Raw genomic sequence first — 23,035 nt, 5'->3', positions numbered from 1 at the left:
CTTGGTACGCCACTGCATTTAAGCACTTTGAATATGCTTCAGATCTGGTCAGAAAAAAATGCTCCAGGAATCATTGCCTGTTTCCCCTGTGAACTACCTTCTTAGTCTGTTTGGGTTTCCTGTTGCAAAGGATTTTGGATAAAAGTGATGTCACAGTGCTCTTACATATGTGTAGGTTGTTGGCATCAGGAAAGGCTCCTACTGGAGAATGTGTGTGAATGCGAGGCAGGGTCGGCCTGACCACTAGGCAAACAAGGAGTGCACTAAGGGCAGCACAATTTTGGGGTTGGCACCAATGCAGTAGTGCGCATGCCTATGGATGATAACACAGCTGATGCAGGGCACTGAGCATTCACACAGGCTTAAGAACATAAGCGTTGCCATACTTAAGAACATAAGCGCTGAAAGGTATTAATCCGCAAACAAACCTTTTCCAGAGATGGGAAAGTGGTAGAACTAGAGGACATGAATTGAGGTTGAAGGGGGCAGACTCAGGAGTAATGTCAGGAAGTATTTTTTCACGGAAAGGGTGGTAGCAGTGGCGTAGGAAGGGGGGGCGGGAGGGGCGGTCCGCCCCGGGTGCATGCGCTCGGGGGGGGGGGGCCGCTGGTTCCCTGCTCCCTCTACCCCGGAACAGGTTACTTCCTGTTCCGGGGCAGAGAGAGCAGGGAACCAGCGGGGCCGACGCAGCTCCGAGTGATGTGCACTCGGGGCGGATCGGCCCTCCCGCAGGTAAGAATGGGGGAGGGGGGATGCCGCAGAGGGGGGGGGGGGGGGTCACGCTGTGCTGCACCCGGGGGGGGGGTGCGCAGCGGCGACCCACCCCGGTTGCCTGTAGCCCTCGCTACGGCACTGGGTGGTAGATACGTGGAATGCCCTCCTGCGGGAGGTGGTGGAGATGAAAATGGTATTGGAATTCAAACATGCATGGGGATAAAGAAGGACAAACTATTTAGAAGGAATGGATCCATGGAATCTTAGCGGAGATTGGGTGGCAATGCCGGTAACTGGGAAGCAAAATTTACTATGCTACTATGTTATACTGGGAAAGACTGAAGGTTGTTAAATTTCCTTGCCCTTCCACTGATCAGCACATTCCTTTGTAAGGTCATTCTCTCAGCTTTTTACAAGCCTTCTGTAGTTTTCCATTCTTTTTCTATACAAGGTCCATCGAGCACAGAATCCTGTTTTCAACAGGATATGAGGCTTGATGGATCTCGAAGGTCAGCTCCTGTCACCTCCAAACTTCCTGTTTCAGAAGGGATGGGACCAAGGAGGTTTAATTGACAGGAGATGGCATCACATAGTCGCCATCTTGATGCACTTAAAGCAATGCAAACTATTGGTCCACTCCATGCCAAGCCACACCTAGGCAATCCTTATTTCTAATAGCATTTGCTATTGTTTTGGGTGACTCAATATTGCGGCAAGCTCCACCTACTGGCTTCAGGCCAGAAAATGGGCCAAGCAAACTCCTGCTGTCTCCTGTCAATTAAACCTCATCGGGTTGGACTCAGCAGGCCTTGAGCATGTGAGATTTCTCAAGATCCTGTGTAATGAGTGTTCAGTAGGCAGGCTGAATGCTGCATCAGTGCCACCCCAGAGGAAATAAGGAAGGACAGGAAGCCACTGAACACCTCAGGGTCAAGAAATAGGGAGGGAAGAGGAGATACTGGATACCACAGGGGATGGTGGGAGTAGGGAAACAAAGATCCTAGACACTATTGGGGGGGTGAGGAATTACAGAAAAGGAAATGCTGGACTTTGGGGGGCTAGGGTAGGGAAGGGGAGATGCTAGACACTGGACTTGTTTGGTGGGGGAGCCCTGATGTGAGGGGCCTGCTTTGCTAAATTTATGGGACTGAAGCAATATAACACAGGATGCCAATTTAATCTAGGCTGAGAATAGGCTGAAGCAGTCCTGGTTTTGCCAGGGACTAGTTCTGAATTTCTTGGGGCAATCAAGGGGATAATTAGACCTATATGTCCCTGTATGCACTGGGACACTATCTCCTTTCTCCTCCTTGGGGCAGGGGTAGCAGAGGTGTAGTTTTGCTGCTTATTTTGGGGAGGCAAAGCATAAGGAAATCATAAAGGCAGTTGGGATGGGGCCAATTCAGCATTAGCACCTGCATCATTTGGAAAGAGGCCCATGCTCATCTCAAACTACGCCTATGGGGGGAAGGGACGGGAGGGAAAGATGGAGGGCTGTGTGAACTGTATGAAATTTAGGAGAATGTAAGAATTAATTTTGGGGCTCGCTTCGTTCTGCTTCGATAATTTCTAGCACCGTTTAAAAGAGAAGCAACTTGCACACCATTCTGGCTCAGACACCGCGTCTGACCTCTGCCTGGGATGGTCACTCTGCACATAAATCACAGCGAGGCATTAATTCAGCATCTCGCTGGAGCATGAAGACCTTCAGAGAATGAGCAAAGAGCAAGCGATGGTGCCAGTGCAGTGAATCCATAAACGAGGTTCTGTCGATGTTGTCCTGCTGTTCACGTACTCTCTCTCATCTGAAGCTGTGATACGTACCACATCGACAGAAGGAGGGAGAGGTTGTGACTGGAGCCACAGCGAGCCAGCCCCTCTCAGAAGAAGCTGTATACCTTCTAAAGAGCTACCAAGTTACTCACCCCAAGAGGGAGACTTTTTGACCGGTCCTGATTTTAAACTTATATCCCAAAGCAGTGTAGTATTTGCAGTCTATGATTCTATCCATTGAAATCAGTGCTGCAGTACGCCAGCTGCAAAGAACAGACTATCAAAAAACTCCAAACAGCCCAGAATACGGCCGCCAGACTCATATTTGGAAAAACTAAATATGAAAGTGCAAAACCCCTAAGAGAGAAACTTCACTGGCTACCAATTAAAGCACGCATTGCGTTCAAGATCTGCACGATTGTCCACAAAATCATTCACGCAGATGCCCCAATTTACATGCTAAACCTCGTGGACTTACCTCCCAGAAATGCCATCCTGCAAATTTCTCAATCTGCACTTCCCCAGCTGCAAAGGACTAAAATACAAGCTGATGCACGCCTCTACCTTCTCCTACATGAGCACGCAGTTGTGGAACGCATTACCCACAGCCCTGAAAACTATTGACGAAATAACTAACTTTCGCAAATCTCTGAAAACATTTCTCTTCAACAAGGCCTACAAAGAGAACCCACAGCTGTACTAAACTACTTCACCAACCCACCTTCCATACTTACCCGCCTAACACTTTACCTCTTTCCTCCGCTACTCAATCCTTTACACTACTAATTGTATCTGATACCCTGGAATGACAATGTCATAACAAAACTATGTAAGCCACATTGAGCCTGCAAATGGGTGGGAAAATGTGGGATAAAAATGCAACAAACAAATAATGCACCAGGATGAGGTTGACAGAAATCCAGGACCGGACAAAAAGTCTCCCTCCTGGAATGGGTAACTTGGCAGCTCTGCTTCTATGCTCCCCACAGAGTCTTCTGCCATGAAATGAACTTACAGCCCGACAGTGTAAATAATGCTCCTGCTGAGCGGCTGTGACTGCATATACTGGGAGCAGCCCATGGAAGACATAGTAACATAGTAGATGATGGCAGAAAAAGACCTGCACGGTCCATCCAGTCTGCCCAACAAGATAAACTCATATGTGCTACTTTTTGTGTATACCCTACTTTGATTTGTACCTGTCCTCTTCTGGGCACAGACCGTATAAGACTGCCCAGTACTATCCCTGCCTCCCAACCACCAGCCCAGCCTCCTACCACCAGCTCTGCCAATCAATCTTGGCTAAGCTTCTGAGGATCCATTCCCTCGGAACAGGATTCCTTTATGTTTATCACATGCATGTTTGAATTCCGTTACCATTTTCCTCTCCACCACCTCCCGTGGGAGGGCATTCCAAGCATCCACCACTCTCTCCGTGAAAAAATACTTCCTGACATTTTTCTTGAGTCTGCCCCCCTTCAATCTCATTTCATGTCCTCTCATTCTACCGCCTTCGCACCTCCGGAAAAGGTTTGTTTGCAGATTAATACCTTTCAGATATTTGAACGTCTGTATCATATCACATTTACAGGGTACTGCTTTCATGATTAAAGGGGTTCATATAATAAGGTCTGAATGATATCCTGTGCTATTTAGAATTGAAGTTATAGTAAGGCTGCTAACTGGAGCCAGGTTGATCCAGTCCTGGGTTTACCCCAGTGCATGCTTGGATCGTGCTTTTCATAGGGAATGCAATGAGGAAATCAGAATTACAAGTCCCTGCATGCAGCAGGGTAAACCCAGGACTGGATTAATTCTGTCCTGCAAACCTGGATTCAGTTGGCAGACTTAAATTATAGCCTACGAAAGATAGGTATCTGACACATCAGTTGAGGTGATTTTGAGATACTCACCATACGCGTTGCTACAGGGTGTCAAGAGGTAGATTACGCCACCCCTCAAAAATGGCCTGCCACTCCATCCAGAAACAGTTGACGTCTCTAAGCTGGTCTGGCTGGGCTGTGGCTCTGGTTCTGACAATGGGCTCCTCCTTCCTACATCTGCAGGGCTGTGCAATTGGAACATGCTGTGTATCTATGGAACCCTTTGCAGGTCAGATCAGGAGCGTCGCTGCTATGGGGCCACGGGGGCCAGGGCCCCCATAGATTTGGCCCTGGACCCCCCTACCGTCGACCCCCCCCCCCGCCCGCTCGCCGTCACCTACCTGGGCTGGCGGGGACCCCATCCCCCGCCAGCTGAAGTCTTCTTCCTTCCTTTCAGGTTTCTGAGTCTGATGTCCTGCACGTACAACATACAGGACGTCAGACTCAGAAACCTGAAAGGAAGAAGACTTCAGCTGGTGGGGGATGGGGTCCCCGCCAGCCCAGGTAGGCGACGACGAGCGAGGGAGGGTCGAGTCGGCGATGATGGCGGCGGCAGCGGTGGGGGGGCGATGGTGGCGATGGCGATAGCGGCAGGGGGGCGATGATGGCGATGGCAGTGGCGGGGGGGGGGGGGGTGGCGGCGCCAGGGGGGGCTAAAATATGCCCCTCACCTCGGCTCTGGCCCCCCCTACCGCTGAAGGTCAGATACGCCCCTGGGTCAGATATCGGTGGTGTCAACCACATGGGCCTGTGCAGTTCAAACTAATAATCGTTTATCTTTTATTGAGTTTTAATATACCACCTAATCTGCATTGCACATCAAAGCGGTTTACGAAGTGAAATAACAATAAATAAAAGAAAGTTACTCCATAAAATAATAAAAAACTTTCACTTTCATAAGAAGAGTACACTCAAAATACACATTCTAGAAACCTGGAGCAATATCTTCCACGCTGCTGTCACTGGTAGTGAAAACAACAAATAATTAATTCACAGCAGGTTCAAATGCTGCAGTGAAAAAAATGTGTCTTAAGCTTAGTTCTACAAAATTTAGAAGAAGTTTTGCCACACAAAGATAATGGTAGGGAATTCCACAACACAAACCACAGAAAGTGGAAGGAACACTGGTATCCCACGGAGAAACTCGGGAGAGGAGCAAGGAGTGGGAACGGAGTCAGGTGCTTCGAAACAGACAAGAGACACTTAAGCGTCAATCAATAATCTTTAATGGAGGATGAATTGACAAGGTACCCTGTTTCGGAACACACGGTTCCTTCTTCAGGAGTCTTGTAATCAGTATATGGAAAAGGGAATCCTCCAATCGAAAATTATAAGAGTAGTTGGTCTTGAGAAAGACCTTTGTGGTGAAGTAAAATAGTGTCACTTCTGGACGTCACTAGGACAGCGGTGCTCATCTCCAGGGTATTCCACAATGCAGGTGCTAAAAAAGAGAAAGCACTTTACCTTGTGGACTCCCACCATGCACGAGATGGTCTTGGGAGAATTAATCTATGATCATTGATAGAATGTAAGAAACGAGCGGGTATGTAAGGGATGCTAAGTAGTCAGGTACACCAGAATGTACAGCTTTAAAGGTGAGCGTAAGGATCTTAAATTTAATTCTAAACTCTACTGGTATCCAAAGCAAGTGCAGAAATATGATCCCCACGGTTGGCACAGCAAAATATACAAGCAGATGTATTTTGGACTGTCTGAAGACTCTTTAATTCTGATTTGGTGATTCCTGTATACACTGCATTGCAATAGTCATAACAAGAAGCAATGAGGGCATGAAACGGGGGTAAAGTGAATTTTCATCCAAGTAACCTTGAATAGATCTTAACTGATACAGGGCAAAAAAAAAAAAACTAGACCTCACCACTGAAGAAATCTGTTGGGAAAAGGAGAGTCTAGAATCTAAAATGTGGCCTAGTGGTTAGGGTGGGGGACTTTGGTCCTGGGGAACTGAGGAACTGAGTTTGATTCCCGGCACAGGCAGCTCCTTGTGACTCTGGCAAGTCACTTAACCCTCCATTGCCCCAGGTACAAATAAGTACCTGTATATACTATGTAAACCCCACAGAAAGGCAGCATATGAAGCAAAATTCCATGTAGAAGCCTGCCCTTGCAGATCAGCAATGCGGCCGCGCAGGCTTCTGTTTCTGTAAGTCTGACGTCCTGCACGTACGTGCAGGACGTCAGACTCACAGAAGCAGAAGCTTGCGCAGCCTTCTGCTAGTGGAATAGCAACATTCCATGTAGAATCTCAAATAGTAGCGACATTCCATCTAGAATCTCCAATAGTAGCAACATTCCATCTAGAATCTCCAATAGGGAAAGGGAAATGGGACTTTATATACTGCCTTTCTGAGGTTTTTGCAACTACATTCAAAGCAGTTTACATATATTCAGGTACTTATTTTGTACCAGGGGCAATGGAGGATTAAGTGACTTGCCCAGAGTCACAAGGAGCTGCAGTGGGAATCAAACTCAGTTCCCCAGGATCAAAGTCCACTGCACTAACCACTAGGCTACTCCTCCACTAGCAACATTCCATGTAGAAGCCTGCCCTTGCAGATCAGCAACGCGGCCGTGCAGGCTTCTGTTTCTGTGAGTCTGACGTCCTGCACACAGAAACAGAAGCCTGCGCGGCTGCAAGGGCAGGCTTCTACATGGAATGTTGCCAGTGGAGGAGTAGCCTAGTGGTTAGGGTGGTGGACTTTGGTCCTGGGGAACTGAGGAACTGAGTTTGATTCCCACTTCAGGCACAGGCAGCTCCTTGTGACTCTGGGCAAGTCACTTAACCCTCCATTGCCCCATGTAAGCCGCATCGAGCCTGCCATGAGTGGGAAAGCGCGGGGTACAAATGTAACAAAACAAAATCACTCCCAGGTATTGAAAAGAATCTACAGGATACACTACTGTATCAAGAAGATTTAAAGAACCCGTTGGAATTGGAGAATGACCTGAACATGTAGGGATCCACAAATACCAAGCCCTACAGTTCAAACAGATGATGAGCTGGAACTGGAACCGGAACCAGAGCCACTGCCCCAGGCTGATCAAGTTAGAGGTGCTGGAGCCAAAGAAGAGAGACTGAGAGGCAGATGCACCAAAGTCCCGGTAAAGCACCGATCGCTATTTCCACCTCAGTAAAAATTACCGAGTTGGAAATAGCAAGGGATGTCCAAAAGAATCGGCATGCAAATGAACTGCTCGGTCTCCCGAACATGCACAGTACAGCCAATTGCTAAGCGTGACTGCTCTACGCATGCTACAGATGTCTTTCATACACACATACAAGCTGCATGTATGAAAGCAGTGTGTAGCTTTTTTGTTGTTGTTTTACTTTCAAACTTTTTTTATCACCACCAGACCCTCGGCAGAAGTACAGGGAGGGAAGCAAGGGAGAGCAAGGCGAAGGAGAGAGTGAAGGGCTGCCTGAATGCATGCTTGACGAGGGGGGGGGGGTTGCAAGCTCTAGAGATGCCGCAGCTCTCCTCAGCCACCCGGCAGCTGCTATTTCAGCGGTAATGGGACGGAAACAGCAGTACCAGCAGCTCCTGACCACCCGTAAAAATTTCATCCTAAAGGTAGGTGGTCCTTTCTGTGCATCGCTAGGAAAACAGCTGTGCATCACTCGGAATGCACATCTGAATAGTAATTAACTCATTAAAATAAATTTGCATACAATATTCATTAGCTGCTACTGTGACAGGAAAAGAGCCCACAGAAACCTTTTGTGCATGTCTCACTGATCTCCGTGGTCGCTAAACCAGCTAGAACCAGCATACAAAGCACGTTGCTGGCTCGTTAAGTTTTGTGCATCTGGGCCTCAGAGATTAGGCAAGACGGAAGAACATGGACTCAGGGACTTGGAGCAGAGCAGAAGAAGGATGGGACTTAGGAAGAGCAAGGATCTGAAGATGGTAGAGGGAGGGGCGCAGAGCTGAGAACTGGAGATGGGAGAGAATTTGGAGGGGACAGCAAGGACCCGGCAACTGAGGAGGCATGAGTGGTGGTGGTGGTGGGGGGGGGTGTTAGAAGGTCTCAAGGTAGCAAACAGAGCGATAAGATAATAGATAAAGCCAAAAGGAGGTTAGACTGCAAAGGGAGGAGCATAACCAGCAGAACGAAGGAGGTGATTGTGCTCCTGCACTACTTAGAATAGTGAGTTTAGTATTGGAAGCCAAGTTCCGGAGAAAAGTGACCAAAACATGCAGGATCTGTGCCAGAAAAGACTGGAGCCCTAGTATGTATACACAGTGGCGTTCCTAGGGGGGCTGACACCCGGGGCGGATCGCCGATGTGCCCCGCCCCCCCCCCCCAGATGCAGCGCGGACCCCCCCCGGCAAAAGGACCCCCCGTGAAGGAACCCCCCCCTCGGGTGCACGCCGCTGGGGGGGGGGGGGGTGCCGTGCGCACCTGTCCTCCGTTGTTCCATGCTTCTTCTCTGCCCCGGAACAGGAAGTAACCTGTTCCGGGGCAGAGAAGAAGCATGGAACAACAGAGGACGCGCGCGCCCCCCCCCCCCCCAGCGGCGTGCACCCGGGGCAGACCGCACCTACCGCCCCCCCCCCCCTAGGAACGCCACTGTGTATAGAGGAGGGATGGGGAGAGGTGATACAGATGTTTAAATACTTCAAAGCTTTAAGGGACCAAAGCCAAACGTTTTCCAAGGGAGAAGAAGCTGTAGAGCTATGTGTCATGATATGAAGCTACGAGGAGGTAGGTAGACTCAGGAGCAACAGCAGGGCACGTTTGTTTTCACGGGAACGGTGGCAAATGCTTGCAATGCCTCCAAGAGCAGGTGGAGGAGATAAAAATAGTGATGGAATTCAAAAAGACAGAAGGAGTAAGACATGCGTCATATGGTTTTAAGCATAAAAATAAAAAAAGTTTATATAACTGGGCAGATATTTATGTATATATAGGTGTGCATGTGACAAGATTACGCCTTCTTACCTGTTTGCCGCTTGTACACATTCCCAGGGAGCAGAGGCGGAAGCGTGATATATGTGCGTCTGTATTGTCTTTAAAATAGCAATGACATAGGTGCTGCCTTCAGCTTTCAGCACAAGATAAATTCCCCCCCCCCCCAAACCCCCTAACAGCAAGAGGATGGAAACAAAGTACTGGGGTAACCTACGGCACTTCAGTTCGAAACAACAGGGCAATGAGAGGAGGGCATGGAGCAGCAGCCACCGTCCTGAGGGGATGCAAACCATCCTATATTCACTTGTCATTTTCTGTGTTACTCCTGGCCAAAAACAGTGCTGTATAGGGTGATAAGCAGTGGCGGCTCTACCATTAAACCGACTGAAGTGGGGGGTCTCAGGCAGCACTCTCCCTTTCTCACCTCAACCCTCTTCCCCACCTTTACCTTACTTTTTTCTTTTACAAAAGGCGGCAGTGGCAGCGATCTCCAAAGGCTGCCCTGCCACCAGAACCGGCCTCTTCTCCCTACTGCGGCCTACCTCTTGACGTAACTTCCTGTTTCCTCAGAGGTGGGACGCAGTACAGCGAAGAGAAGCAGGGCAGCCTATGGGAATCGCTGCTGCATTTTGGAAAAGAAAAAAATACTAGGACTAGGGGGCATGTGATGAAGCTACAAAATAGTAAATTCAAAACGAATCAGAGAAAATGTTTCTTCACTCAACGTGTAATTAAACTCGTTGCAAGAGAATATGGTAAAGGCGGTTAGCTTAGCAGAGTTTTAAAAAGATTTGGACGGCTCCGTAAAGGAAAAGTCCATAGACCATTATTAAATTGGACTTGGGGAAAATCCACTATTTCTGGGATTAGCAGTAGAAAATGTTTTGTATTTTTTGGGGATCTTGCCAGGTATTTGTGACCTGGATTGGCCACTGTTGGAAACAGGATGCTGGGCTTGATGGACCTTTGGTCTGTCCCAGTATGGCAATACTTATGTACTTATGTACGGGTGAAGAGGGTTGAGGAGGGAAGGGGGGAGATGCCAAACCGGGCACGGACAGCATCTCATCCCTGCCTCGGGCGGCAGATTGCCTTGGGCCGCCCCCCTGGTGATAAGGATTCAGGTACAATACTGTACAGTCTTAATTATCTGACCTTTGTCAATCCGACCAGCCAGCATATCCAACAGACACCCCCCCCAGTGACATCACTGCGTCGCCGTTACGAAGTGCGCGACTTCTCTTTCCGTTTTCCAGCATAGCACAGAGGGAAGTTTTGCACCTGAGACAATTAGTTTGAGACCTTACTTTTACTACAAAACAGCACCGTCGTGAGCCGGGACCCTGCTTTTACAGCCTTTGTTTCTGCATTGTTTGAGGGGTTACCATTGCTTTCCGCATTATCCGACTTTTCACGTATCAGACAACAGGTGGGTCTCGTTTACGTCGGATAATCAAGATTGTGCTGTTTATCCTTGCCTCAAGGAGTTTACAGTTTAACCTTCTAATTCCATAAACTTGCAAACAAAATTTTATGCTTAGCATGGAAAGTTGCAAGCACAACTTATTGAATAGTTGCCAGTTACAAACATAACTTCATTGTTACAATAACTGCTAATTGGCATTAACAACCAATAATTGGCTGTAATCAGTGTTAATTGGACTGGATTGGATTTATTGCTTTGATAGACCACAATATACTTTTGTGACCCAACTTAAAAGACTCAACTCTGCAACACTTCACTACCAAAGATCGTACTGGACATTATCAAACCCTCCTTACCTTTAACCCTACGTGCTTGAATCTTATCTTCCCTATTCCACCATAACATCTTTTGTACTTGTCCCCTACCCGACTTGGCGAATGCCTTTACGGTACTATGTAAGCCACATTGAGCCTGCAAATAGGTGGGAAAATGTGGGATACAAATGTAACAAATAAGTAAATAAATAGATTCTTGAAACGGACGAGGAGGATTGGCAGGACGTTTGTACTCACCTAAAGACGTAACATGCCTAAAGGAAGGCGTTCCAATCCTTCCACTGAGAAGGATGGCAAATGGTTCCCTCATGGTACAGAATTACAAAACCAGTTTATCTCAAATACAACAGCCATGTTATTGCAGTCAAATAAGACAGCTGTTCCAGAAATTGAAAAAAAAACTCTGCCAACGCTATTTAAAATTCAGCCACAGAAAGCAATAAACATGGAAATTTCCGTTTTCCCATCACCACAACAGACATGCTCTTCAGAATACAGGAGAATACTTTGATACTGGTCTGGGCCGCAAGAAGCCTGACAAAGGTAAGAATCAACTAAATTCTCTCAACTTCATTCTTTGGTGTCATGAACCCCCCCCAGAAGCAAAAGGCAGTTTGGATGGTTTTACTAATTATCAAACATCCTATCAGCATCAGCAACATGAAGAACTTTCTGTTTATAGGCGATACCCAAAGAATGGCCTGTAAAAGTCTGGCAGGCTTATTTTCGAAAGAGAAGGGCGCCCATCTTTCGACACAAATCGCAAGATGGGCGTCCTTCTCACAGGGTCGCCCAAATCGGCATAATCGAAAGCTGATTTTGGACGTCTTCAACTGCTTTCCGTCGCGGGGACGACCAAAGTTCTCGGGGGCGTGTTGGAGGCGTAGCGAAGGCGGGACTGGGGCCTGCCTAACACATGGGCATCCTCGACCGATAATGGAAAAAAGAAGGGCGTCCCTGACGAACACTTGGACGACTTTACCTGGTCCTTTTTTTCTTACGACCAAGCCACAAAAATGTGCCCTAAATGACCAGATGACCACCAGAGGGAATTGGGGATGACCTCCCCTTACTCCTCCAGTGGTCATTAACCCCCTCCCACCCTCAAAAACAAATTAAAAAAATATTTTTTCCAGCCTCTATACCAGCTTCAAATATCATACCCAGCTCCATGACAGTAGTATGAAGGTCCCTGGAGCAGTTTTAGTAGGTGCAGTGCACTTCAGACAGGCGGACCCAGGCCCATCCCCCGCTTCCTGTTACACTTGTGGTGGTAAATGCGAGCCCTTCAAAACCCACCACAAACCCACTGTACCCACATGTAGGTGCCCCCCTTCACCCATATGGGCTATGGTAGTGGTGTACAGTTGTGAGGAGTGGGTTTTGGGGGGCTCAGCACCCAAGGTAAGGGAGCTATGCACCTGGGAGCAATTTGTGAAGTCCACTGCAGTGCCCCCTAGGGTGCCCGGTTGGTGTCCTGGCATGTGAGGGGGACCAGTGTACTACGAATGCTGGCTCCTCCCACGACCAAAGAGCCTGGATTTGGTCGTTTCTGAGATGGGCATCCTCAGTTTCCATTATCGCCGAAAATTGGGGATGACCATCTCTAAGGACAACCATCTCTAAGGTATACCTAAATTTTGCGATTTAGGTGTTCCCAACCGTATTATCGAAACGAAAGATGGACGCCCATCTTGTTTCGATAATACGGTTTTCCCCGCCCCTTTGCCGGGATGTCCTGCGAGGACGTCCTCAGGAAAACTTAGGCGCCCCCTTTCGATTATGCCCCTCTGGGTGGTTTAAATCACTTCAAGACTCAGCAGTTTGGATTCCAAATTATGACAACTACAATACTCCTGTATGTTCAGTAACTGCTTCTGATATTTCCTCCAAATCCAGTGCAGGTTCAGTAACTGTTTCTAATGTTTCCTCCAAATCCAATCTAGGCTCTGTTTCTGATGTTTCCTCCAAAGCCAATGTGTGAGAAACACTGCATTTTCCATAAGACTACAAATTCACTAAATTGAACATTTGGCCAGAAAGTTCATATAATTTAATATTTTTTTTTCTTTTATAATACTGTCCCTAGAAATATTAATACATGTACATAAATTAGGTAAATGTGAAAACAAATACAATTCAAATTCCAAATTACATTCACTAAAAACCTTCTTCAATAAACCATCGACCACTCAAAATAACATGACTAAAACAATACTTCTAAAATAGCCTAATCTTCATTAAGTCCATTATCAACTACATTATCGTTGAAACAATAAGGTTTTTAAAAGTTCACGAAAAGCATAATAAGAAGCTGTATCAGACAAGCTATTCAGCCAAAAATTCCATCAAGAGGGTCCAATGTATGAAAAAAACTCACTTCCGAGTTGACGACAACCTGACAGTGTCCAAACTGGGTAACTGAAGATGTCCTTTTTGCGAAGAGAGCAATGCCCACAAAGGAGAATACTTAGGGTTTTTTTTAACTAAGCCACGGTAGTGTTTTTCGCTCACGGTAGTAATCAGCTGATTTCTACTGCGAGTTAAAAATGCTACCACAGCATAGTAAAAGACCCCTTTAAATATTTTCCTAAATAAATATGCAGGACGGCCTAAGTTTAGAGCTTTAAAAACAAAACACAACACTTTGAATTCCATCTGCTTTGAAACTGGTAACCAATGTAAGTCACGCAAGATTGGAGCAGCATGGTCTGATTTTTTGTTCCACTAATTAGCAGTTGTGCATATAACTGCTGTCGGCATTCTATAAATACCGTGCAAAATGCAAAGTGAGCAACTGCAAGGGTGGTGTGGACCTGAAAAGGACATCAACGGCACAGGGGTGTACCCAGCACTGGCAAGCACAGGTAATAGAGAACTAGCAGTTTCAGCCTATTGGCAGTTAAGCACAAGCATTTATACCAGCCACTGAGCTAGCGTAAGGGCTTGCACTTAAAGTTAGATGTGTAACTGCAGATTTGAGCTAGGATTCTATAATGGCAAATGTGTACCCAATTTGCATTTAGCTCGCATCATCTCGGCGCTTTTCTTTAGACGATCTATAGAGAATTACCTCCCTGTGCGGGTGTCTGGGGCACTGGGAGATGAAATGACTTACCCAATGGCAGAAGTGGGATTTGAACCCTGGCTCTCCCTGGTTCTCACTTGGCCACATCCTTTGTTCCAGACAGACTGGAGGAGTAGCCTAGTGGTTAGTGCTGTGGACTTTGATCCTGTGGAATTGGGTTTGATTCCCACTGCAGCTCCTTGTGACTCTGGGCAAGTCACTTAACCCTCTATTGTCACAGGGTACAAAATAAGTACTTGTATAAAGCATATAAACTGTTTTGATTGTAACCACAAAAAGGCAGTATATCTATCCCTTCCCCACTTCCCCTTCTATCTAGTATGTTTCTATGCGCTCAAACCTTGTAGGAGGCTGTGGAGGGAGCTTGACCTTCTGCTTACTGATCCATACATTGATTATCTCCATAAGTAAGAATCCAGGGCCATGCCTAAGGTGTCTGGAGCCTCCCTGCACACCATTAGTTGGTGTGCGCGCATGCGCGCGTGCCCCCCCCCGCGCTTTAAATTTACCTCTCTCCGCCTCCAGCTCTGACATCTGCGCAGCGTCAGTGAAAGCGCTGCCTGTCTGACGTCTCTCCACCAGCCTTCCCTTCGCTCGTTCGTTCCCTCTGTGTCCCGCCTTCTTCTGACATCATTTCCTTGAGGGCGGGACACAGAGGGAACGAACGAGCGAAGGGAAGGCTGGTGGAGAGACGTCAGACAGGCAGCGCTTTCACTGATGCTGCGCAGACGTCGGAGGTGGAGCGAGGTAAATTTAAAGCGCCGGGGAATCGGGGATGGAGCGGAGGAGTAAGGTTTTTTTTTTAAATACAACTTGACAGCACGGTGCCCTTGAAGGCAGGCGCCCCCCTGCGGCGCTTACCGCGCTTACTGTGTTGGCACGGCCCTGTAAGAATCTCAATCATTCTGCAGAAGCCTGATTTGCTCTTTGACCCACTGTGACCCCAGCCCAGCGGTGCCCCATGCTACCTTCCTCTGCCCCTGGAAGATACTCACTTCCTCTTGCGCAGCTTGTAGTTCTCTGTTTTCAGCAGATAAAGCTTCTTGGCGAAGAAGACCGTCATCATGAAAAGAAGCAGCACCACCAGGGCCGCCGTGCCCACGGCCACACACATCACTTGGAAATCGGTAATGATGGACTCGCATCGCACCCCTTTGTGCCAGATGTAGTCCTGAGTGTTACACCTGTAGTGAGAAGCAGGAAGCAAGAGACGGCAATGAGTTCCAGGGCTGCCAGAACCAGTGTACGAAGCACACACTTTTCACTGGGGTCTTTGCCCCCTTGCATCTCCATTCTCCTCCTCCTCTATAAATAACACATCCTTCATGCCTCCTGCATTGCGCTCAAGGTCTCTGATCTTTTCAGCATCTTTAGTACTCTCTCCTCTGACTTGCTTTTGCTCCTTTGCCCTCCTTTTCCCATTCGTCTCTCAGTCTTTTCCCTCCTTTTCACTCTCCCGCTTTCCCTGTACATCCTCTTTCCATCTCCCTTTCTTGTCTGTCTCCACTTTTTTTGTTCCTTCTTCTCTCTCACCCTTTCTCTCCACCAGGGGGGTAGCCAGACACCCAAGTTTGGGTGGGCCTGGGCCCAAGATGGGTGGGCAGAAGAACTCCGCCTTGTCCCACAAGTGATTTGGTCTCTCCCTCTCTCGCCTGCATGCCATATGGTCTCTCAAACATTCCCCCTCCCCCGCATACCTTTTAAATAGCAGATTTTCACCGACAGCGAGCAGCAAGTAGTACACACTGCTCATGTTGGCCCCACAGCCTTCCCTCTGATGTAACTTCCTTTTTCCGCATAGGCGGGAATACATCAGAGGGAAGGTTATAGAGTTATGGGGCCAGTGCAGGCAGTATGTATCAGTCGCTGCTCACTGCAGGCAAAGATCTGCTATGCAAGGAGGGACAGTTGTTGAGCGTTTTCGGCTGATGGGACTTGGGGATCCATTCCAGCCACATCATAGGTGTGCTGATACTGGGTGGGCCTGGGCCCACCCGAGCCCACCCTTGGCTACGCCACTGCTCTCCACCCTATTACATATTCAGCTTTGCATGTGGATGTTAGCTTTAGCTGTTAGCTGACAGTCACATGTGTGCTTGCTGAGAGCACACCTTTAGCTGTCTTGATCTGCTCTGGTGCAGCAGGCCTTAATTTCTGATGAACCCCAGCAGAAGGCAGCCATGGGCAGCCTAGTATACAGCAGAAAGGAGGTGTGGTATGTGTGTGGGGTGGGGGTAGGGAGAGGGGATGAGAGTGTGTGACAGCAGAAAGGAGAGGTAGGGGGAAAGTAATCACACATACAGTCACACTTGCATGTAGATGAAAGGCAAAACAGACGCTACAAAGATACTTGCTTGAAGATGGACTCAACGCGGTCCGTGTTTCGGCTAACATGGACCATGTCGAGTCCTCATAAACATAACTCCTGATGAAGGCGTGTTAGCCGAAACACAGACTGTGTTGAGTCCATCTTCAAGCAAGTATCTTTATAGCACACACACACACACACACACACACACACACACAAAGGGGGGGGGGGGTCACTGAAGTTTCCCCTTCCCATGAGATAGATTAGGAGATAAACTTCTGACCCAGGAGGATTCTGTGACAGAAGGGGGAATTAGGCTGTCTGTTAAAATTGGAGGACTACCTCTGTTCACTTACTCTCTTGTCCTCTAACTCTCTGCCCCCTTTTCTACTCCCCCTCTGGTTTCTCTCTGTCCCTTTCTCTCTCAGCTCTCCATTTACCTTCTTATCTTGATCAGGTCCCAGATAATGCACAGTTATAAGTGCCATGAGTGATTCATGGGTGCCAAACTGGGCACCTGTATAATGAACAGCTAAACAGGAGGCAGACTGGCTGACATCCTGTAACTTGACCATATAAGAGTGTGAATTATTTTTAGTCTCACAGTTTTCTGCAGCTTCTTTGGGCTTCCAGCTCAGTGGAGCTATGGGACCATTAACAACTGTGCAGGGGTTTATCTGTTTATAATGTTTATCTTCCACTTACTCAGCCCAGTGACAGTCAGCTAGGTGCCCTGTGATCGTGGGTTCTAAGTCAAGCCACTAGGTGTCACTGTTGTCGTCATTTGGACTCCCTCTCCATTCACGAGCAGAGCTTCCCAAGCTACGGGTCAGGACCCTAAATGGGGTCACACAAAACCCACATTTTGGGTCACAAACTGGGTGAGCTCTCTATAGGTGCATCATTATTCTGTACCAGGGGTGAGGGGGGGTGTCACACAATTTTATTTGGCCCTGATCATGGGGTCACAGCCACAAAAAGATTGATAAACATTGCCCCACAGCATCTCAAGCCCCATGTGGCTCAGAGAGCACAAGAATGGCTTTTTGAGACTTATGTGGCTCACTACTTAAAGAGACTTCATGACAAAAGTTGAGATCACCAGTCCTAAAAGAGCATTTCGAGTTTAGGCCTTGAGTACAGCCAAATTCAGGGTTTCAGGATATCCCTAATAAATATGTATTAAATACTAACTAACAACCGTTTAAAGATACCAAACAATTCCTTTATTTATTAAATACTAGGAAAAAATGCCCGTTTCTGAGTGCAACGAAACGGGCGCTAGCAAGGGGCCCCCCTCCCTCCGAGCTACTTGCCTTGTTCGGGGTTCGCGTTCGCCTCGCGTTGCGGCCCTCGAGTGTTATAGCTCCGCCCTCGATGTCATGACGTTTTGACGCGAGGGCGGTGCAGACACTCCAGGGCACACCGGATATCTCGGGCGCCTCAACTTCCGTGGAGGCTTCAGAACGTTGGGGTTGCCTTTTATATAGAGAGATAATATATAACCCAACTACAATTTTAAATAACCCATAGTTATAAAAGTATACTATTCTAAATCCATACACTCACACATACACATACATTCATACACAATTCTCTAAAATTTTAATACACACTAATACAGGATTTATATCTGATTATAACCCAATGTGTTCCAATATAAGAACATAAGTAATGCCACACTGGGAAAAGACCAAGCGTCCATCGAGCCCAGCATCCTGTCCACAACAGCGGCCAATCCAGGCCAAGGGATATATCATAACACATTGGGTTATAATCAGATATAAATCCTGTATTAGTGTGTATTAAAATTTTAGAGAATTGTGTATGAATGTATGTGTATGTGTGAGTGTATGGATTTAGAATAGTATACTTTTACAACTATGGGTTATTTAAAATTGTAGTTGGGTTATATATTATCTTCTATATATATAAAAGGCAAGACCAACGTTCTATGAAGCCTCCAGCCGGAAGTGTGAAGCGCCAGAGATATCCGGTTTCCCCATGAGTGAAGGAAAACAGCACAGCACGAAATCCCTCGCTCTGTAACAGTGAAGGACTCAGAGGGGGAGGGGAGAGAGCAGTGGCGTACCAAGGGGGGGGCGGTGGGGGCGGTCCGCCCCGGGTGCACGCCGCTGGGGGGTGCCGTGGCATGCGCCTGCTCTGAGTTCGCTGACTTCACACGTTCGCTGCAGCTCCCCCTGCCCTGGAACAGGTTACTTCCTGTTCCGGGTCAGAGGGAGCTCCAGCGAACGTGTAAAGTCAGGGAACTCTGAGCAGGCGCGCGCTGCGGCACCCTCCCCCCAGCGGCGTGCACCCGGGGGGGGGGGTTCCGCGCTGCATCGGGGGGGGGGGGTGCTGCAGCCGGGGGGGGGGGGGCGGGGCGCCGCCCCGGGTGTCCGCCCCCCTAGGAACGCTACTGGGAGAGAGATGCCCTCACTCTCTCTGTAACACAGAACAGCAGGAAACTTAACACTGAAGGACTGGACTCCAAGGGGGGAGGGGGAGGGAGAGAGGCCAGAGGGCAGGGACACACACTCCCACATGCACACTCTGAAGAAAACCTTGCTAGCCCCCGTTTCATTTGCATCAGAAATGGGGCTTTTTTACTAGTATTTAATAAATAAAGGAATTGTTTGGTATCTTTAAACGGTTGTTACTTAGTATTTACTGCTGTATTGAGTACGACCAATTATTGAGTGTAGACCTGATTTTATATTGTAATGAATATGCATGAGATAGATTTGTATACAATGGAGGTGGTATCCATGCAGATCTCTCTCATGCATATTCATTAGGAATATCCTGAAAATCTGACCTGTTTGCGCACTCGATGCCTGAACTCCTGCATCCCAGTCCTACAAGCTAATAGGGATGAAGAAATATGCTAATCTCTCCAGTCTAATGAACACCGACAAAAGGCAAGAAAAGTGTCTCTTCTGTTTCTCACATTTGTAATATGATAGCGTGCCTGGGCATGGTTGCCAGAGCACAGAAGGTTTTCAAAGATTGATGAAATGACAAGAAACCCTTTCAGTCCAAGTACTCTAAATCTCAACTGCCACATAGATTGTTAATGTTTGTATTTTAATTTGATGAGAATTAAATTCCTATCTGTTTATCTGGTTTTAACTTTCTGACTTTTATTGTTTTTTATGCTATGCATTTGAATATCTGGAAAATGGTATATAAAAGTCATCAATCAATCAATCACCAAATAAATCCGAGGCTAATGTGACCTGTACATACGTAATTATTAAAGGAGCTGTGCTAGTTGAAGTGCACAAATAGCTGCCTGGCTGTTTTTTAGCACCAGGGTGTTTTCTCGAGGACTCATGCCAGAGTCGCCAAAAATGGTCCATCTCAATGCTGGAGATTTCCCATTGCTATGCTGGAGATTGAAGGCCAATAAGCAAGGTTTTCCTCACAGCCCCAGCCATGCCTAACACCAGATAAACCGGAGAAAATATTTCTTCACTCAACGTGTGATTAAACTATGGAATTCACTGCCAGCAAATGTGGTAAAAGCAGTTAGCTTAGCAGGGTTTTAAAAAGGTTTGGCCAATTTCCTAAAAGTCCATAAGCCATTATTAAGATGGACTTGGGAAAATAGGCAGGGTAAAATCTGTTTAACTTTTTTTGGGATCTTGCCAGATACTTGTGACTTGTTTTGGCCATTGTTGGAAACAGGATACTGGACTTCATGGACCTTCGGTCTGTCCCAGTATGGCAATGCTTATATTCACAAATTGACATATTCTAACCAATAAATAGAAAATAACACTCCTTTTTCTACTTTTGTTGTCTGTTCTTTTTATTTTTCTAATCATTTTGCCCCCCAGTCTCTGGTTTCTGCTTTCCTCTGTGTTCTCTAAACTCTCTTGCCCATTTGGCATTTTATTTCTCTCTCCATGTCTACCATTCATCTTCCCTCTGTGTCCCTATCCACTAGTCCAGCATCTTTCCTCTGTGTTCCTGCCCCTATCCTCCCACCATGTTGTGTAACTCCCCTCTCTGTGTCTTTATTCTTGCCCTTTTCAGCATCTCCCCTCTGTGTCCATATCCCTCCCTCTCTGTGTCCCTTTTCTGCCATGTGTCTGATATCTCCCTTATGTTTCCCTATCTCCTTTCGTCATGTCCAGCATCACCCCTCTGTTTTTCTACCCTCCCCATGAACAGCTGCTCCCTTCACCCGTTCTTTCCTGCTGCACAGCCACTCCCCAGGGCCAACATTTCTCCATTTCTCTTCCCTTCCTATTGGACCCCTTCCTGGGGATTCACTAAGTTTCCTCTCTCTGCCCCCCCCCCCCCCCACAAGAAAGGGTTCAGCATTGCTTCCTCTACCATCTCTTCCTCTCCATCTTCCCCTTCCTGTGGATCAGGCATCTCTCTTTCCCTTTCCTCCTTCCCTCCCCCTGCCTCCCAGAATTTCTCCCTCCTCTCCTGTGGCCCAGCATCTCTCACTCATCTTCTGTCCTCATGGCCCACAGCAGCACTCAAACATGTTGCCTCTGGTCAGTGCAAGGCCATCTCTCTGCCATGTCCTGCCCATTGGAAACAGGAAGTTGTGTCAGAGGAGATAGAACAAAGCGGAGGCAAGGCCTTGCGCCAGGTGGAGGCAGCATATTCAGCACTGCAACCCACAATAGCAAGGTTGGTGAGAAGTGGCACATGGTGGAGGGGGGAATCTGGTACAATCATTAGTACTCAGTCATCTGGACTACTGCAACTCACTATATGCAGGATGCAAAGAGCAAATACTCAAAAAACTCCAAACAGCCCAGAACACGGCAGCCAGACTCATATTTGGAAAATCAAAATACGGAAGTGCAAAACCCCTATGAGAGAAGCTACACTGGCTCCCACTCAAAGAACGCATCATGTTCAAAGTATGTACCCTAGTACATAAAATCATCCATGGCGAGGCCCCAGCCTACATGTCAGAACTGATAGACCTACCACCCAGGAATGCTAAAAAATCATCGCACACAATCCTCAGTCTTCATTTCCCCAACTGTAAGGGTCCAAAATACAAATTAATGCACGCATCAACCTTTTCCTATATGAGCACACAATTCTGGAACGCACTGCCACGCAACCTAAAAGCGACTTATGAACTGACCAGCTTCCGTAAACTACTAAAGACCCATCTCTTTGACAAGATATACCACAAAGATCAAAACATGTGAAACTCCCACATATATCCAGAAATGTTAATAATGCCTTTGTTATATTACTATCATGTATTCCATTACCAGGCAAACCAAAATCCTTCTGTAACACCTAAAATCTATTCTCTTCTCATTTCCATTATCCATGATGTATTGTAAGCCACATTGAGCCTGCAAAGAGGTAGGATAATGTGGGATACAAAAAATAAATAAATACTGCCGGGCCATGAGATGGGGGAAAGGAAAGGGAAAGCTGATGCCATTCCTTGTGTGTGAGACTAGCAAATTAATTATTTCTTCCATTAAAGGCCTGGTTGAAGAGCCAAGCTTTCACCTGCTTCAAGTAGAGATAGAGTACCCTAGCAGGAGAATAAGGGACAGTAAGACGAGAAAGATAGGAACACACCTATTCTGTAAGCCTTGAAAGTCAGAAGTACTATTTTATAGATAATCCGGTATTTAATGGGTAACCAGTGATGTTGTTTCAGTAAAGGAATTGTGTAATCCATGCGACAGTCATGACAGAGTAGTTTAATAGCTGTGTTCTGGAGGGCCTGCAGTTTCTTCAAGGTAGTATATGGAAGACTTGCGTAAATAATATTACAGTAATCTACACGGGATGCGAGTGCATGGAAAGTGTTGTGATCGAAAAGGTGGCAGATGGTCCTTAATTGATGAAAAGAGAAAAAACAGAGTTTAGTCAGAGAAGAAATCCCAGGCCAAAATGACAAAGAAGAGTCAAGAATCACACCTAAGTAACAAAATTGGGATACTGAAGAACTTGATGTACCAAAGAGAGTAACAGGGTCTGAGGGAGGATTTGTAGACCCAGAGAACCAATAAGCAAACAAACAGCTCTGAAGATGGATGCATTTGTTGGATTAATGAGGAGAATATCATCGGTACAGAAATAAGCTCAGATCTCAAAAGATTAAATAAGGGGTGCCAGTGGGCTTAGAAATAAATTGAGCAGGAAGGGGGACAGCATTACAATAATCCACTCTGCTTATGATCAATGTATTTATTAAAATGGTAGAAATAGTTTTGGAATGGAGTCAGTGGCGTTCCTAGCCTCGACGACACCCGGGGCGGATCGCTGATGCGCCCCCCCCCCCCCCCGGCAAAATGACCCCCCCCCGGGTGCACGCCGCTAGGGGGGGGCGGTGCCGCGGCGCGCGCCTGTCGGCTGCGAGTTCGAATCGCTATGCTAAATTCTCTCGTTCGCTGCAGCTCCCTCCCTCTGCCCCGGAACAGGAAGTAACCTGTTCCGGGGCAGAGGGAGGGAGCTGCAGTGAACGAGAGAATTTAGCGTAGCGATTCGAACTCGCAGCCGACAGGCGCGCGCCGCAGCACCCCCCAGCGGTATGCACCCGGGGCAGACCGCCCCCACCCCTTGGTACGC

The 23,035-nt window shown here is 47.4% G+C and overlaps 2 protein-coding genes across 4 annotated transcripts in view; one reads left to right on the top strand and one right to left on the bottom strand.

The window, feature by feature from the left end:
- CSPG5 (chondroitin sulfate proteoglycan 5) overlaps positions 1-23,035 on the bottom strand; it is a 148,955-nt gene that overhangs the window by 22,686 nt on the left and 103,234 nt on the right. For all 3 annotated transcript variants that reach the window (XM_030196643.1, XM_030196661.1, XM_030196652.1), the window contains exon 3: positions 15,150-15,338. In XM_030196643.1, the coding sequence (XP_030052503.1) occupies positions 15,150-15,338 (189 nt within the window). The remainder of the gene's footprint in view (positions 1-15,149; positions 15,339-23,035) is intronic.
- LOC115460062 (testis-expressed protein 36-like) lies at positions 11,317-13,050 on the top strand. Its single transcript, XM_030189913.1, is given in 3 exon segments — positions 11,317-11,517; positions 11,519-11,807; positions 12,890-13,050. Coding segments are annotated over 3 exon segments (651 nt in total).

The sequence above is a fragment of the Microcaecilia unicolor genome, chromosome 1 (assembly GCF_901765095.1).
Source record: "Microcaecilia unicolor chromosome 1, aMicUni1.1, whole genome shotgun sequence".
Lineage (NCBI taxonomy): Eukaryota > Metazoa > Chordata > Amphibia > Gymnophiona > Siphonopidae > Microcaecilia > Microcaecilia unicolor.
This window is presented reverse-complemented; position numbering and strand designations above follow the sequence as displayed.